The sequence below is a fragment of the Bos indicus genome, chromosome 3 (genome assembly GCF_029378745.1).
Source record: "Bos indicus isolate NIAB-ARS_2022 breed Sahiwal x Tharparkar chromosome 3, NIAB-ARS_B.indTharparkar_mat_pri_1.0, whole genome shotgun sequence".
Taxonomy (NCBI): domain Eukaryota; kingdom Metazoa; phylum Chordata; class Mammalia; order Artiodactyla; family Bovidae; genus Bos; species Bos indicus.
This window is the reverse complement of record NC_091762.1, coordinates 115,668,447-115,683,077: the sequence shown is the minus strand read 5'-3', so window position 1 is coordinate 115,683,077 and position 14,631 is coordinate 115,668,447. Positions and strand designations below refer to the sequence as shown.

Sequence of the window (14,631 nt, the reverse complement as noted above, 5' to 3'; positions counted from 1 at the left end):
AAGACAATCCATGGTTATTTCGTAGAATGTGGAAACAGCTCATTTTATTCTGATTTCTCCCTGTTCTAAAGATGATGCCAAGTGGGGGAAAAAAAATGGGAGTATGCTTTGTTGTAGAAATTACTCAAACTTATTTTGCAAGGTTATACAGATACACAGATAATGTAAATTAGAAGTCTACCAAAATTCACCTAATAGATCAACTCATTATTGGACATGCACATATTTTTCTTAGTTATGACCACAGAAAAGGTGTCATATTCTATTGCACTTCTTTAATATAACGTCCCACCCATTTCTCCTTATTGTTCCAAAACCTTCATGATTTAGATCTAGAGCATCTCACTGCTCTAATGGAGATGACTCACCCTGCCATTGTCTTACCTCCGCATTGTTTTGGCTGTTTGAAATTTCTCACTATCATAAACAACGTTGCAAGGGACATCTTCTACTTTTAGACTTTTCCTTAGGCTGATATCCTAGAAGAGTTATTATTGATTGGGTCAAACAGCAGTAACATCTTTCTGACTCACGATATATGCTATGAATTAATTCTCTTAATGGACCAGTGGGCTAAAAGAAGATGGAACCTGAGCAAACAAGTCAGGTCATAATTTGTAAAATGGACACAACAGTAACAGTGATGATGATCGTAATGAGATAATCACTGAGGTTAATACAGGACCAGATTACACAAAGCACTCTGCCAACTGCCAAGCTTCTGAAGATACTAGTTGCTACTAATTTTGCCAATGGTGAGTTTTCCTTTTCCCTACAGTTTAATTTTTTTTCAGCAAAAATGGTGATACTGCTAATGTTGTGTTTGACTCTAAAATCTAAAAAGTCTGGGTACTCTACTCCTGTTTCCCTTGTGGTGGCGTCCTGGTGTGTGTAAGCTGCTCAGACCGTTTGCCTTGTATCTGTGTTTCGATGTTCTAGTCAACACCTCCCGTGAGCCCGAGCACTCATTCGCTGGATGACGCTTCTTGAACCCCTGCTCCTGCACACGGACCGGCACGGTGTTTAGTCTTGGCACAACTTGACGACACACTTCCCACTCTCAGTCTCCCCACCAGAGGCGATGCCAAAGTCATCAGAAGTGGAGCAGATAACGTGGAAGACAGAAAGAGGAGAAATCACGTGCTCGGGGCTGATGCAAGCAAAGGATGAAAGAGAGGACCTCACGGTGCGGAGAGGTGAGCTGGAGCATCCAAGGCCCATCGCAGCGTACATCCTGTCGCTGGGATGCCGCACCACCATGGGGACGGATAGAATTTGATGTCTGCTACAATTTAGGATGAAACCCTTAAGCCCATCAGAAAGTAAGTTCTAATACCTGGAAATGGGTTTAAATATTTACTCCAAAGACAAAGCCCGCGTCTTCCAGCTGGGTGGCGTGGCACTCATTCTTGCCAATGACACCTGCACTTCTCCTGCCCGTTTACATGTGAGTGATGAACACTTGGCTACTATGCATTCTGAAGATGCTGACGAGAGCAACCATGACCCGTGCGTATTTACACGATGCTTACTTAGCCACAAGCCATTTCTCGGTACAGGTTATATGAATAAGTTTATATGCGGTAGTTATAATGAGGTATGACAACATTACACAAAAGGAGGTTAACACTAAGGATTTTAAGTAATAAAACATGAATTTAACACTTACGCAGTCAGTTCAGTTGCTAAGTCGTGTCTGACTCTTTGTGACCGACCCCATGGACTGCAGCCAGGCCTCCCTGTCCATCACCAACTCCCAGAGCTTGCTCAAACTCATGGCCATTGAGTCGGTGATGCCATCCAACTGTCTCATCCTCTGCCTTTCTCCTCCTGCCTTCAATCTTTCCCAGCATCAGGGTCTTTTCCAATGACTCAGTTCAATAATGTTTTATAAAACACAAAGTCCAAGATGCTCATCTCTTGTCTTCTAGTGCCTTGTTTGGCTCTGTGCCCTCAAGAACTTATTTCAATCGCTCAGTTCCTTCTTTAACGTATCCCTTCTCCTCCATCTGATATACGCAATAGGCATTTTTGCACAAAACCCCCTGTAGCTGAGCGGCGCACTGCTTTGAGGGCAGGTGTCTCTGGCTCTCACTGCATCTCCTAAGCCCTTTCAAGGAGGCGGCCGTGATGCCCACACCAAGGCCCCACGCCCAGGCCTGTCCACCTGGACTTCCTCCTCTCCTCTCCAGGCCTCACAGAATCATCTCTTAGGACTGAATAGAGGCCGTCTGTGAGGAGTGAGGGCGCTGAGCAACTCCGTGTTTGCAACTGTGAGGATGTGAAGGGGGCTACTTGTTTGTGAGTCAGGACATTTGGGGGGCTGACTCCTCACTAGGAACATTCCAGAGAGAGGCAAGGTCTCTGCAGGCGTGGTTACTTGAAATGCCAGGCCACAAGGTTTGGAGCTGGTGAAGCATCAAGATGACTTGGTTCTCCTCTGCCAATGCGGGAATGATTACGTAGCAAGTAGGCCAACCATGGACTTGACTCGCACAGAAGGGCTGTAACCTGAGGCTCCGACCAGCCTTCCTGAAGACCGTGGGTCACGTACTGACGTCTGTCTCAGAGCTCCGCCTCTCCAGCCCTTTTCCTACAGCTCCTCCATGCCGACTATTTTGCTGATCATGAAAGCATCGTATCAACAGCTGAAATCCTATTCTCCACTGGACACACACATTTTTGAGAGGGGAGAAAGTCTCTACAGCAACTTGTATTTACTTATTGGAATATCTGTTCCCACAGAGATATACAACTTAGTATTGCCAACACCCCTCGTATGTTTATAATGAAAACCATCAAGAGTTAACTTACTTTTGTCAGTTCTTACAGAAAGGAACACTGCATTTGGAGTTTAAACGACTGAAGATGGTTTCCTTAAACTGGAAGGCGTGGCTTTGATTTCTATGTGACCTGTACCCCAAAGGTCTCAACCACAGAATACTGCAGTGGAGGAACCACCATCTGAAAGCCAACATAGTTACCCTCAATATTTATCACTTTTACATCTCACATGACAGGCGATATTCAAGAATATTTACTTCATGCAAAAATAATTGCCGGGTCATGACGTTAGGAGAGGATCACAAAAGAAGAGAAGTAGTGGTCTCCAGGTCAAAGAGTTTACAATTTAATGCTGGAAACGATATAGCCACGTTTGCCTAAGCCTCAGGGGAAGAACGTGCAAACAGAGCAACAGCCAGCAGTAAGAAGGCATTTCTCCTAACAGCAGAAAACACCGAACTAAATAATGGCTTGCGTCATTTCACTTCAGATGTCACCAACTTTCTCAAATTCTAGTCTTAGAGAAACCCCACGAGACATGTTTAACCTCAAAATAATGAATTACTACTTAGCCATCAAAACCTAGCCTGCTGAAACCTGGTTTATGGAAGCAGACCTCACCATGTGATGCTGATTTGGGGGAGTATTCTCAAGCAAATTAATTCTCAACCAAGAAAGCGAGAGTCTGCAAGCGTTCCGCCAAGTTATAGGAGTTTAGGCGAGGCGGCCAATTTATGTACCGGTGGGTTCGTGCTGTAAATAGAACCCAGGGTGTGGGCAATAATCGGTGGCCAAGGCAGGGACGGGGTGAGAAGCCAGGCTCTGAAGCCCTAACAAGCCTGAGACGTGACCCACCGGGAGGGGATCGCTCATCTGGCTCACGGAACAGGCTCTGGAGTTATTACCATGTCTTCTAGACCATCTGAAACTAAACAAAGAAAAACTTTTGTTTCTATGAGACAACCATGGATCCAGTTTTGATGTTGCGTGATTTTTTTTTTTTTTTAATAGCTATTACCACTGTAGCAGCAGCTTAGCGACTCGGCGTCTGCAGTGTGAGCAGTTTTGATAAACAGCCTCTGCGGGCCACACAACGGGGATAATGTATCCTTAAGTACCGCCAATGAGCTGCCATTCTGCACAGCCAATTACTTCTGTGCGTCTGTCACTCAAAGGAAAAATGACTGAGCCCATTAGATCAAACCTTTGTCACTGTTCCTAATGCACTCTTAGGCCTCATTAATCTCCGGGAGCAGCAACAGAGCCGCCGGTGTCTCATTGCCTCCCCCGATCAGGCCCACGTGAAGCCTCTCATCTCTCCCCCAAGTGCTCCGCGTTAATCAAGCTCTCCTTATTACCCCAGTCCCTGTCACGGCGGAGAGCGCGCTCCCTCTTAAATGCTCTCATTATGACCCATCTTTAGAGCCGGCTAAGTGGGAAAAAAAAAAAAGAGAGAGAGGAGAGGGAGAGAGGGAGAAAGAGGACGGGAGAGAAAGAGGAGAGGAAAAAGCAAGTCCGATCACATTAATATTCATGACAATAATTAGTATTCTAGGTCACTGAATATTCATGCTATTAGTTTGGTTTTTTATGGGTTTGCTGGATGTCCTGATTACTGAAGTGTGGAGGAAAACAGCGTGGTTGAGACTTTCGATGTCAACGGTGGTTCATCCGCAAAACACGTTGAGATCCTCGCCGCCCCCCACCAGAAAAAAAAATCAGCTCGACCCTTGGGGGTGGCTTTCCTATTTCGAAACTGCTGGGGGCCTGTGCTGGGGGGAGGTGGAGGAGAAGTGGGGGGGAAAGGTCTCCCCCCTTTCACAGAGGTCCCAGCATCAGTGTGGTGAGGGTGAAAACACACCCACAAATACCCAACAAAAGACGCGCTTTGAGGACCACGAGAGAGCCGTCATCTCAAGATTGAATGTTGCAATCAGGACCTGGGGAGAGCACAGGAGTACAGAGAGGGTGGACACACAGCAGCAGAGCGGGGGGCCCCCTGGAGATCCGGGGGCATCTCCTGCTGCCATCCTGGGGGGAGCTGGGGGGTGGGGGGGCATGGGCTTAGTAAGTCTAAGCCACTAAGTCTACCCAACGGCTAAATGAACACTTCATGGCACCTGCAAAATTAATTCAAAGACCTGAGTTCTCAACCCTCTTCCTTTTCTTCACCGGTGATGAGCCGGACTATCATGATGGATTCCTGACACAGAGCTGAAGTCAGGCTTTGGAAAAGCAGAGCTTGTGTTACCCTTACAGGGATGGAGGCAGGCACTGTTCTCCCGTTTTCGAGACGAGGGAGCTGGGCGTTTAGAGACACCTGCACGAGGTCCTAAGATGGGGGAGGTGGGATGCAGTTTAGTGTCTGTGACTCCAGAGCCCCCACTGTGGGCCCTTATGTTTTCTTGCTTTCTACTGAAATGTCGAAATAACTGTCAGAGATGACATAACTCTGTATTCTGTCACATGTGGATACAGTTCTACCAACCTGTCCTAAAACTCATGTCAGAAAGTATTTCTGGACATTTGACCACCTTATCTGGAAAAGTTTTTTTTTAGAAAGTTTAGTAGCTCAGTCACGTCTGACTTTTTGCAACCCCATGGACTGTAGCCTACCAGGCTCCTTCGTTTATGGGATTTTCCAGGCAAGAGTACTGGGTTGCCATTTCCTTCTCCAGAGGATCTTCCTGACCCAGGGATCGAACCTGGGCTCCCACATTGTAGGCAGACGCTTTACCGTCTGAGCCACCAGGGAAGTGGAAGTCCTTCCACCTTCTCTGGAAGCATCCCTGAAATGACAGTTGGGTAGATTCTCTAAAATGTGACTTCTGATGGGTTCCCTTAGAATGGCAATGTAGGACTTCCCTGGTGGTGCGGTGGATACGAATCCATGTGCCAAGGCAGGGGACATGGGTTTGATCCCTGGTCCAGGAGAATCCCACATGCTGTGGAGCAGCTAAGCTGCTGAGCCACAATTACTGAGCCAGCGCTCTAGAGCCCACCAGTCGCAACTACCAAGCCCATACGCTGCGACTACTGAAGCCCGCATGACTAGAGCCTGTCTCCACAAGAGAAGCTGCAGCCATGAAGAGCCTGAGCACTGCAAGGAATGTCACCCTCGCTTGCTGCAACTAGCAAAAGCCCACACAAAGCATCAAAGATCCAGCACAGCTAAAACTGAACACAAATAAAAAGAATGGAAAAGGCAGATGCTGCCCTGGGCATCCTGAGAAACGGATCTTGGAGGAAGGGAAAGATGTGATGGGGAGGGGGGAATTGAATCAGGTCTGAATCAACAAACATCTTCTGGATTTTCCGTCTTCTTGCTGGAGTAGATGCTGAAGTAATTTTTTCAAAAACCCATTTAGAGGGAGATGTCCTATATCCATGTATGTTATCCAAAAATGTTTTCTTTCTGCCTTCACACTTGATTGATAATAGCTTGACTCTACATAAGCTTCTAAATTCAAAATGATTTGTCCGTGTAACAAATACAAGGTGTTGTTCTTGAGAAGGCCAAGGTCTCTAAGAGTTTTCTTCCTTGATAGGTTAACCTCAGTCTTTCCTTCACTTGGATGCTTTGGGGAACGTGTCCATGTTTACAGAGCTTACTCTCTTATCCAATGTGATACTTGACTCTTCAAATGGGAAGACACTGGCATTTTCTTGGTCATCTCCAGCATCCTTTCTTCTGTTATATCTTTGATTACCAGCAGTATCTTTAGCTATGTTCTTTATAGTTTGTAATCCATTTACTGAAATTTTTATTTTTGCAATTTCTCCCCTTAATTTCTCCTCAGATTTTTCATCTAATCTTTTGTTTGCTTCATTTTGTGAATACAAGAACCAACCTCTTAAATCTTTCTGATGGTAGTAATTGTTGTTGCTTAGTCACTCGGGTGTGTCTGACTCTTTTGCAACTGCAGCCTGCCAGGCTCCCCTGTCCATGGGATTTCCCAGGCAAGAATAACTGAAGTGGGTTGCCATTTCCTTCTCCAGTACACGTTCCCGACTCAGGAATCGAACCTGTGTCTCCTGCTTGGCAGGCAGATCCTTTATCACAGAGCTGCCTGGGAAGCCCTGACGGAGCTGTGATTTCCTCACAGTGGAGCCAGGTCCTGCTTGGCAGGCAGATCCTTTATCACAGAGCTGCCTGGGAAGCCCTGACGGAGCTGTGATTTCCTCACAGTGGAGCCGGGTCCTGCTTGGCAGGCAGATCCTTCATCACGGAGCTGCCTGGGAAGCCCTGATGGTAGCTGTGATTTCCTCTCAGTGGAGCATCTTCACTGTAGCCCTTCTGCTCTGGTTAACTCTCAAGTCCCAAAATGAGACCCAGGCTGGGTCCGCAGTATGAAGGTATGACAATGTGTTTTTCCTCCTCCTTCCCAACCCCCTGGCAAAACGTGATGTTAATATCATCAGATTTCCAGCATTTTAATGTCTGAGATGTAGTCAGCATTCCAATACTGGCAAACCACTCCCCAATACTAGGAATAGCGTAAGACTCACCCTTCCCCCAAGTGATTTTCTATCCCATTGCCCCTTTTAGACCCACCAGCTTCAATGGTCTTATTTGTGTGTTTATCGTCTGACTCCTCCAGCCCCCACTGGAGTGTACAGCCCTTGGAGGGAGGGTCTTCTTTCACCCCCTGGAACTCCAGAGCACTAATCAGGGCTGGGCAGGCACTGATTCAGTAATGATGGTCAGGGAATGGTACAATAGGTGGAGCAATACAGAACCCAAATCATTACACATGTTGAGACAATCTAAAAGTCAGCATCGACATAGTCAGGCATCACAGACGTGAAACGCGGAATGCGTCATGACTGCACACTAGACAACCAAGAGAAACATCTGGATAATTATTTCAACTAAGAAAGAGTTAAGATGGCTGGATATAAAAAATACAAAAATTCAGAGCTTTCTTATTTCTTACCAATTAGATGGTATAATAGACACGCCCCCTAAAATATAACCTTCACATTTCACCAAAAATTATAAAATAATAGAATGGATTAACAGTAATCTGATCTATCCTAACAGTAATAGAATAAATTAACATACAGAGGGGTATATAATAAGTTTGAATACATGGGAAAGAAGTGTGTTAGAATAAGAAACTCAATATAGCTAAGATGTCAGTTCCTCTACTACTAATTCATAGATTAACAGCATGACAATTATAGTCACAATGAGATTATTTTTAGGGGGAAGAGAAGGTTTCAAGTTATTCTGAAGTTTATTGGGAAAAAAAAAATAAATGGGTGGCAATAACCAAGAAAAACTATAAAGTCAAAGAGTAATAAGAAACTGTTATAGGTTATACTACCAGGTATAAATCGAGCCATGAATCTAAGACAGTGGAGGAAACCCACACAATGTGGAGAAAGCAGGTCAATGGAATAATACATTTTTAAGCCCAGAAACATAACTAATTTGATTAAATGAGTTAGTTGCACAAGAAAGGAGACAGAGTCAACAGGAAAAGGAAATAACAAAGAGAGAAAGAACAATTAGATATGTATTTGAATAAAAAGTTTAACTAGATTTCCTATTACATATAATAGACTCAAACAAATTAAGAGGTAGACTAGAGGTTAAATATAAAAAAAGGGAAAGGGACCAACAGTAAAATTATAAAACTCTGAAATAAATATCTATGATTTATGATCTTATTTCAGGATTATTAAAGGGTTTCTAAATACCTGAAATAGAAACTATAGAAGTACAAGTCTAATGATTTTATTATATACCAAAGAAGGAGAACCTCTCTATGTAAATAGGACCATAAAATCAAAAAAGCAAACAGTAAACTGGGGAAGTAGCTGCAAAATATACTACAAAGTGCTAATACCCTTAATATACAAAGAGTTCTTACATGTTAATAAGCAAAAGACAAGTGCCTAGGGCAGCAACGGGCAAAGGATACGTCTAAAGAATACAACATAGAAACACAGGTGACCGAAAGACACACGAGACGTTCAACGTCAGCACGGACTGAACGATCCAAACAAGCGAAGCATGAGATACTTTTATTGCTTAGGAGACTGGCATAGATTCTAAAAACGTTTAAAAGTGAAGTGAGCACTCACTCTATACACAGAAGTTTATTTTCTATAAAGCCTCTTTAGAAATGAATTTGGAAATGTGTAACAAGAATCTTATAAATGTTTGTATCTGTTTACCGAGTCAGTTCAACTCCAGACTTTTATTCTAAGACATTAGTAAGTTATGCACAAAGATTTCAGAATAAGTGTGTATCAGGTCAGATCTACGTGAATGTAAAAGTTATAGAAGGGAAGGCACACAACATCGATCTGATTCTATAACGTGGAGGTAGAAAGTGAAACAAGCAATCAAAAAGCTGAAAAGAAACAGCGGTTCATCCAGAGTTCTAAACCAAAGTGGCAGAATTCTAATGAGTTGACAGTGAAAGATGAGGTTAAGTACTGTGGTAAGTTCTTTGTCAAGTAGCTCTAAAATAATTAATACCCATTTTTCAGCTGAAAAAAAAATCCATCACTTAAAAGCAGCAATGATTTACTCTGAATTAAGTGTGCTGGGTTGGAATTCTTCCTGAGACAGCTCTATGGACAGCAGGGTAGAAGTCACTCTTGCTGGACACCAGTTGGTGACACCGTCCAGGGCTTGGCTGAGGGCACCACAGCCCTGAGCCCTGTGACCACGAGCAGCTTTCCTCCCCCTAAGTGGTGCTGTGCTCCGGCGGACGTCATATTCCTACTTCCGAGTCCCTACTTGTTTTTTTTTTAATTAATTTATTTAAATTGGAGGACGATTATAATACTGTGACGGTTTTTGCCGTACATCAACATGAGTCGACCACAGCTATATATGTGTCCCCCCATCCTGAATCCCCCTCCTACCCGCCTCCCCACCCTCTCCCTCTGGGTTGTCCCAGAGCACCGGCTTTGGGTGCCCTGCTTCATGCCCTGAACTTGCACTGTTTGCACCCCTACCTGTGATCCAAGGAGGAAGAAAAATCTACCGGGCTCCCTGAATGGCAATGCACGTGGTGTAGGTTGATTACCTGCTTGTAATAAACCGAGGGTGTGACCGTGGAAAAAGGATTTTGTTTGTGCCCCAAAGCCTCCCATTCACCCAACAGCAAGACTCTTAAAGAGAAGGCAACTGGACATTGCAAACTCAATCCCTTGGCTGAGGCCCACGACATAACATCTTCTGGGAACGTGATAAGGTTTATATGGCATTGGTGTGTTTTCTATTTGTTAACAAACATGGTATTTTCCTTAGGACAGTAAGTGGCGGTTAAGCTCCAAAGAGCACAAATCTCAAGATGACGTCCAAACCCCAAATCTTACATAGCCCACACGGCTTCAGATTGTCAGGACTCTTTCCTCATCCTACTTTCTGGCAAATTCCCACCCTTTCTTCCCACCCACACGGGCATCCCCCGGAAGCCTTGTCCCACCTCCTGGGGTGGAGCCAAGCACATGGCCTTGGGCCTTCGCACCCGCTTACCTGCCCTGACTATGCGCCAATGCACTGATTCATCTACTCATCTCTCCCACTACCCAGAGGCTGAGATTCTGGAGGGCAGGGATAACATCTCATATTTCTGTTCCCCCGGAGTGCAGGACAGTGACCAGCACACATTAGAAACTTCATATGTGCTTGTTGATTTGATTAAATAAATGGAGAGATGTGGCATGACTGTTGGTTAGAAGGGGAAATGGAAAGTTGGTGACTTTCCATTAAGGGTGGACTGCCTTGCATGGAAGTTCTGGAGGTCGGGAACTTGGGATCCACACAACACACAATCCCTGGCATGGAATAGATACTCAATAAGTACTTTTTGAACAAAAAAAAATAGTTTAAAATGAAGACATCAGCTTTTTATTCACTATAGAAAAAATTTTTTTCCTTGGGCAATTTTCTCTCTTCCTATAGAGTTAGCACACCATCCTGAAAGGGAAAATTCACGTATCTCTTGGAAGGAAGGTCAGTAGGCCATGAGACCCCATAAGGTAACCTTATCTGCTTCCTGGAATGAACTAATGTCTCTGTTATGAGAAAGCCGAGTTTTACTTAGATTAGTAACAACAGCTGACGTTTGTGTTGTGTTTATGGGTTTCCACAGTACCTGCCATCACACCTGTGTGATGGAGGCAGGCCAGGCCGGACCAGCCTCATGGGAAGTGTGGTCAGTTACCTACCCAACACCGTGCAGTACCCGGCAGTAGGGCACAGGCTGGCAGACCCCAAATTCTATCTCCTTTTTATTAGCCTCCTTTGGCCAACAATGTCATTCACACCGTGGAACGATGGGGTCAGCATCATTTCTCTTTAAAAGCATTTAGCATTTCAGAAAGGAAAAAAAGGCAGCGTGTTTAAGAGGCAGGGACACATGCTAGGAACGACTACAGCACAGAAATCTATTTTGAGAAAATCAGATGCAAGCTGGAGACAAAAAAGGAAATAACTGAAATCTGTTAAGGGATTCCATTTGTTGGAGGAGTCCGAGTTTGTTGGTGGGAAGACTTTAAGTCCTCACTACCTTTCCTCTGATAAGAAATCATGGAAGGCAAAAGCCACAGCATGGTTTGCCAAGACTCTTATACAACAATGAACCACAATACCCTGGAGGGCTTGTGTTGTACACCGAGGCTAGGAATTTCTCAGCACCTCTATTTTGAGAAACACTGATTTTCTCTGATGCTGAATGAAAGACAAATCCTCCTTTAAAAGAGAATGCAGAAGACCAAAAGCTGTGTCGAAGAAGACATAACAGTTACAATACAAAACCGAGAGAGTCTGAGATTTTGTGCAGGTCCAATGGTTTGCTTTAAATCTTGCTCCAAATTGGTGTTTCCATTTTTCTATGCACATTTATGACAAATTAGTTAGGACTAATCCTTGACACTTTAACAGTGAATTGATGTTTTTCCGAGGGCCCTTAAATCCTCCATCACGTGTAAGATGCAACTTTCAGCCACCAGCCCTGGAAAAGCCCAGCGGTCCATGCAGCTGTGACTCAAAGTGCCACAGTTTGCTTGTGGGCAGTGCTGGGGCCCAAGCTGTAGGGCGAACAAGCACCCGTGGAAGATGCGAGAGGGTGTCCCTTAGCCTACAGTCCAACGGGCAAAGCCTCCCCTTAACCCGAGAAGCTCAGCGCTGTCTCCCACATCAGGGCCACCCATCGCTAGAGCTGGGCTGGATCTCTTGGGCAGGTCGCTGTGAGCTTACCTGAATTCGGTGAAATGTGCAAGCTGCTCATGTCCTTGGACAGGCCATTGGTTTTCGGGCTGGAGATGGGCGCGCAGGCCGACGTGGCTCGGGGGGGCCTCTTCCCTGGGACTTTCACAGTGGTTCTCAGAAGATCAATCTCTTTACCGTGAACATTCTGCATGTAATCCTGTTCAAAACGTTAAAACACCCAAGAGAGATTAAAAGGGAGACCTTCTACAATCTAGGACAAGAGGTTCTATGAGACATCATGAGGCATCGTCCTATGACCCTTCCATGGTGGTGAGCGCTTTAAAAAATAAGGAGGCTTTGATCTGTCTTGTCCTGATGGCGTCATCATTATACTGAAATCAGCTCTGCCTCTGTGTCCTGAACTAGCCCAGGCGCTGGAGACAAGGAGATGCAGTAGATGCTTCTATGCGGGAGGATAAAGGAAATAAATACGGACATGAAATCCTACTCTGTGAGCTGATACTTATCAGATGGCACATGAGGAACCTGGGCTCTTCTGTGAGTTGCAGGAAAACTCCATGGAGTAGGAACTATTTTGTAATAACCTTTTTGTCTCTGATGGCGATACCCTTGAATGTCTAGCTAAGTTGTCTGCTGGGAACTCAGGTAAACACTCTAACTCAGAGGCCAAGCGTTTTGTTCAGGAAGATGTCTGAGGGGTCAGTAGTAGGGTGCTGAAAAAACATAGAGGTCCCTGATGGATGGACAAGAGCTGGATGTTCAAGTAGAAAGCACATTATTTATACTCAGTGTGAGGTTTCTTCAAGGGATTCGCTGTACTCAGAAACAGTGTCTTGCTGCTGTCTGTGTTTTGGAGGTGAACGACTAGCAGTTATCATGGAACTAAGGAGAAGTCTAGGTACACAGTGGGCTGTCATCCAATTCCACGTGGAGGAAAACAATACTTAGGAGTCAGCTGATGGATGGGCAGAGATGAGACGGCAACTGAGAGCCAGGGTGAGGGGTCTCTTGGCGCATTAGGAGTTATTGATCTTTTCATGCGTTTTTATGGGCAATAAGCCCCCTTGTCTCTGCAGACATATCATTAAACCAACGTCGCACACTGAGAAACGATGCAGTCTATGTAAATCACTGTTGGGTAAATAATATTTCAAGTGTTTTAAGACGAACCAGGGAAGGAAATAAACAGATTCCTTCCTTGGCAGAATCCTTCGTGCGTGTTTGCTAAGTCGCTTCAGTTGTGTCAGACTCTTTTTGACCCCAGGACTGTAGCCCACCAGGCTGCTTTGTCCATGGGATTCTCCAGGCAAGACTGCTGGAGTGGGGTTGCCACTTCCTCTTCCAAGGGATCTTCTGACCCAGTGATTGAACCCATGTCTCTTACGTCTCCCGCATTGGCAGGCAGGTTCTTTACCACTAGTGCAGCCTGGGAAGCCTGGCAGAATCCTGGGGGGATTCATTTTACGACATCAAAGAAAAACCAATATATGTGTATTTCGTATAAGCAATCGAGTTTAAATCAATCTAATTTTAGAAGAACTACCAAAGGAGCCAGTGTGTGGGCTGCAAGGGGCCCAGGGAGACAGGAGCAGCGAGCCGTTTCCTCATAGCTACCCGTCAGCAGGGCCAGTAGATGCAGGGAGAGAAGGAGGCGATGGTCTAGCAGCAGACTGCACAGTCAGAGGGGCCAGGAAAGTCGGTCAAGGTGTGTGACGGACACGCGAGAGGAGACGCAAGGTACCAGGGAAGCCAAGAGAAGGACCCTGCTGGCTTCTTTTAATTGCAAAACAAGGTCAATATTTCAGGAGGTGAAGCAGCTGAGAAGCAGGGACTGGTCTATCCAGAAGCAGGAAGTTTTCTGATAGAAATTATGGCCCAAGAAGGAATCCAAAGTCCAAGATTCCAACCCGTGGCAAGAACCCAAATTGAGTTGTCAGGACAGACAGAGCCGTCCTCTCTCGGCCATATGCAGGGGGGAAAACCGGCTGAGCATCACACCTCCCCCTGGAACCTAAGCAGCTGAGAGTCGTGGCCACATGGGGGCCACTCCAGACTCAGGAAAGGGGCTGGGAGAATTCTCAACAGAGGAGGAGGAAGTGCTGGAAGAGAAACTCCATCACATGAGGGGAGCCTGTGATGGAGAATACAGAACCCCAGAAGGTTCGCCGAGCACCAGCCCAGCAAAAGAAGATGCAACGGGGTCACAGGCGACCGCCCAAGGACAGACCTCAGACGGACAATTCTTAGCACATAACAGAAGCTCAAAAAGCCATGGCTAGGCTTAGGAGGAACATGGGCCTGCAGACAGATAGAGGAAGGATCAGGGGGTGCACCACAGTGGGGGTGAACTCAGACCAGTTCCTCCAGGGAGGGGCGAGGCTGGGCCTTCCTCAGCGATGATAAACCATCCAGAAGGAAGCGGCTGCACCAGCTCGTACGCCGTCAGTGGGGGAAGCCGGGGGCATAGGCACTGATGCACCCGGGGCTGGACCAGCCGGGCATGTCATCTCCCATCTCTTGGGGGGACATCTGCCGGGGTTGGCCATGGGCATGTTGGAAGGAGAGTTATCACAGGTTTCGGGAAGGGAGGTTCTGTGTCCAACTGGGAACAGACTAAAAGATTCCACTTGAAAGTTAAGATGCTTAGA

At 45.7% G+C, this 14,631-nt stretch overlaps 1 protein-coding gene across 7 annotated transcripts in view; it reads right to left on the bottom strand.

Annotated features, from left to right (window-relative positions):
• AGAP1 (ArfGAP with GTPase domain, ankyrin repeat and PH domain 1) overlaps positions 1–14,631 on the bottom strand; it is a 562,160-nt gene that overhangs the window by 166,548 nt on the left and 380,981 nt on the right. For all 7 annotated transcript variants that reach the window (XM_070780389.1, XM_070780391.1, XM_070780390.1 and 4 more), the window contains exon 11: positions 12,011–12,179. In XM_070780389.1, the coding sequence (XP_070636490.1) occupies positions 12,011–12,179 (169 nt within the window). The remainder of the gene's footprint in view (positions 1–12,010; positions 12,180–14,631) is intronic.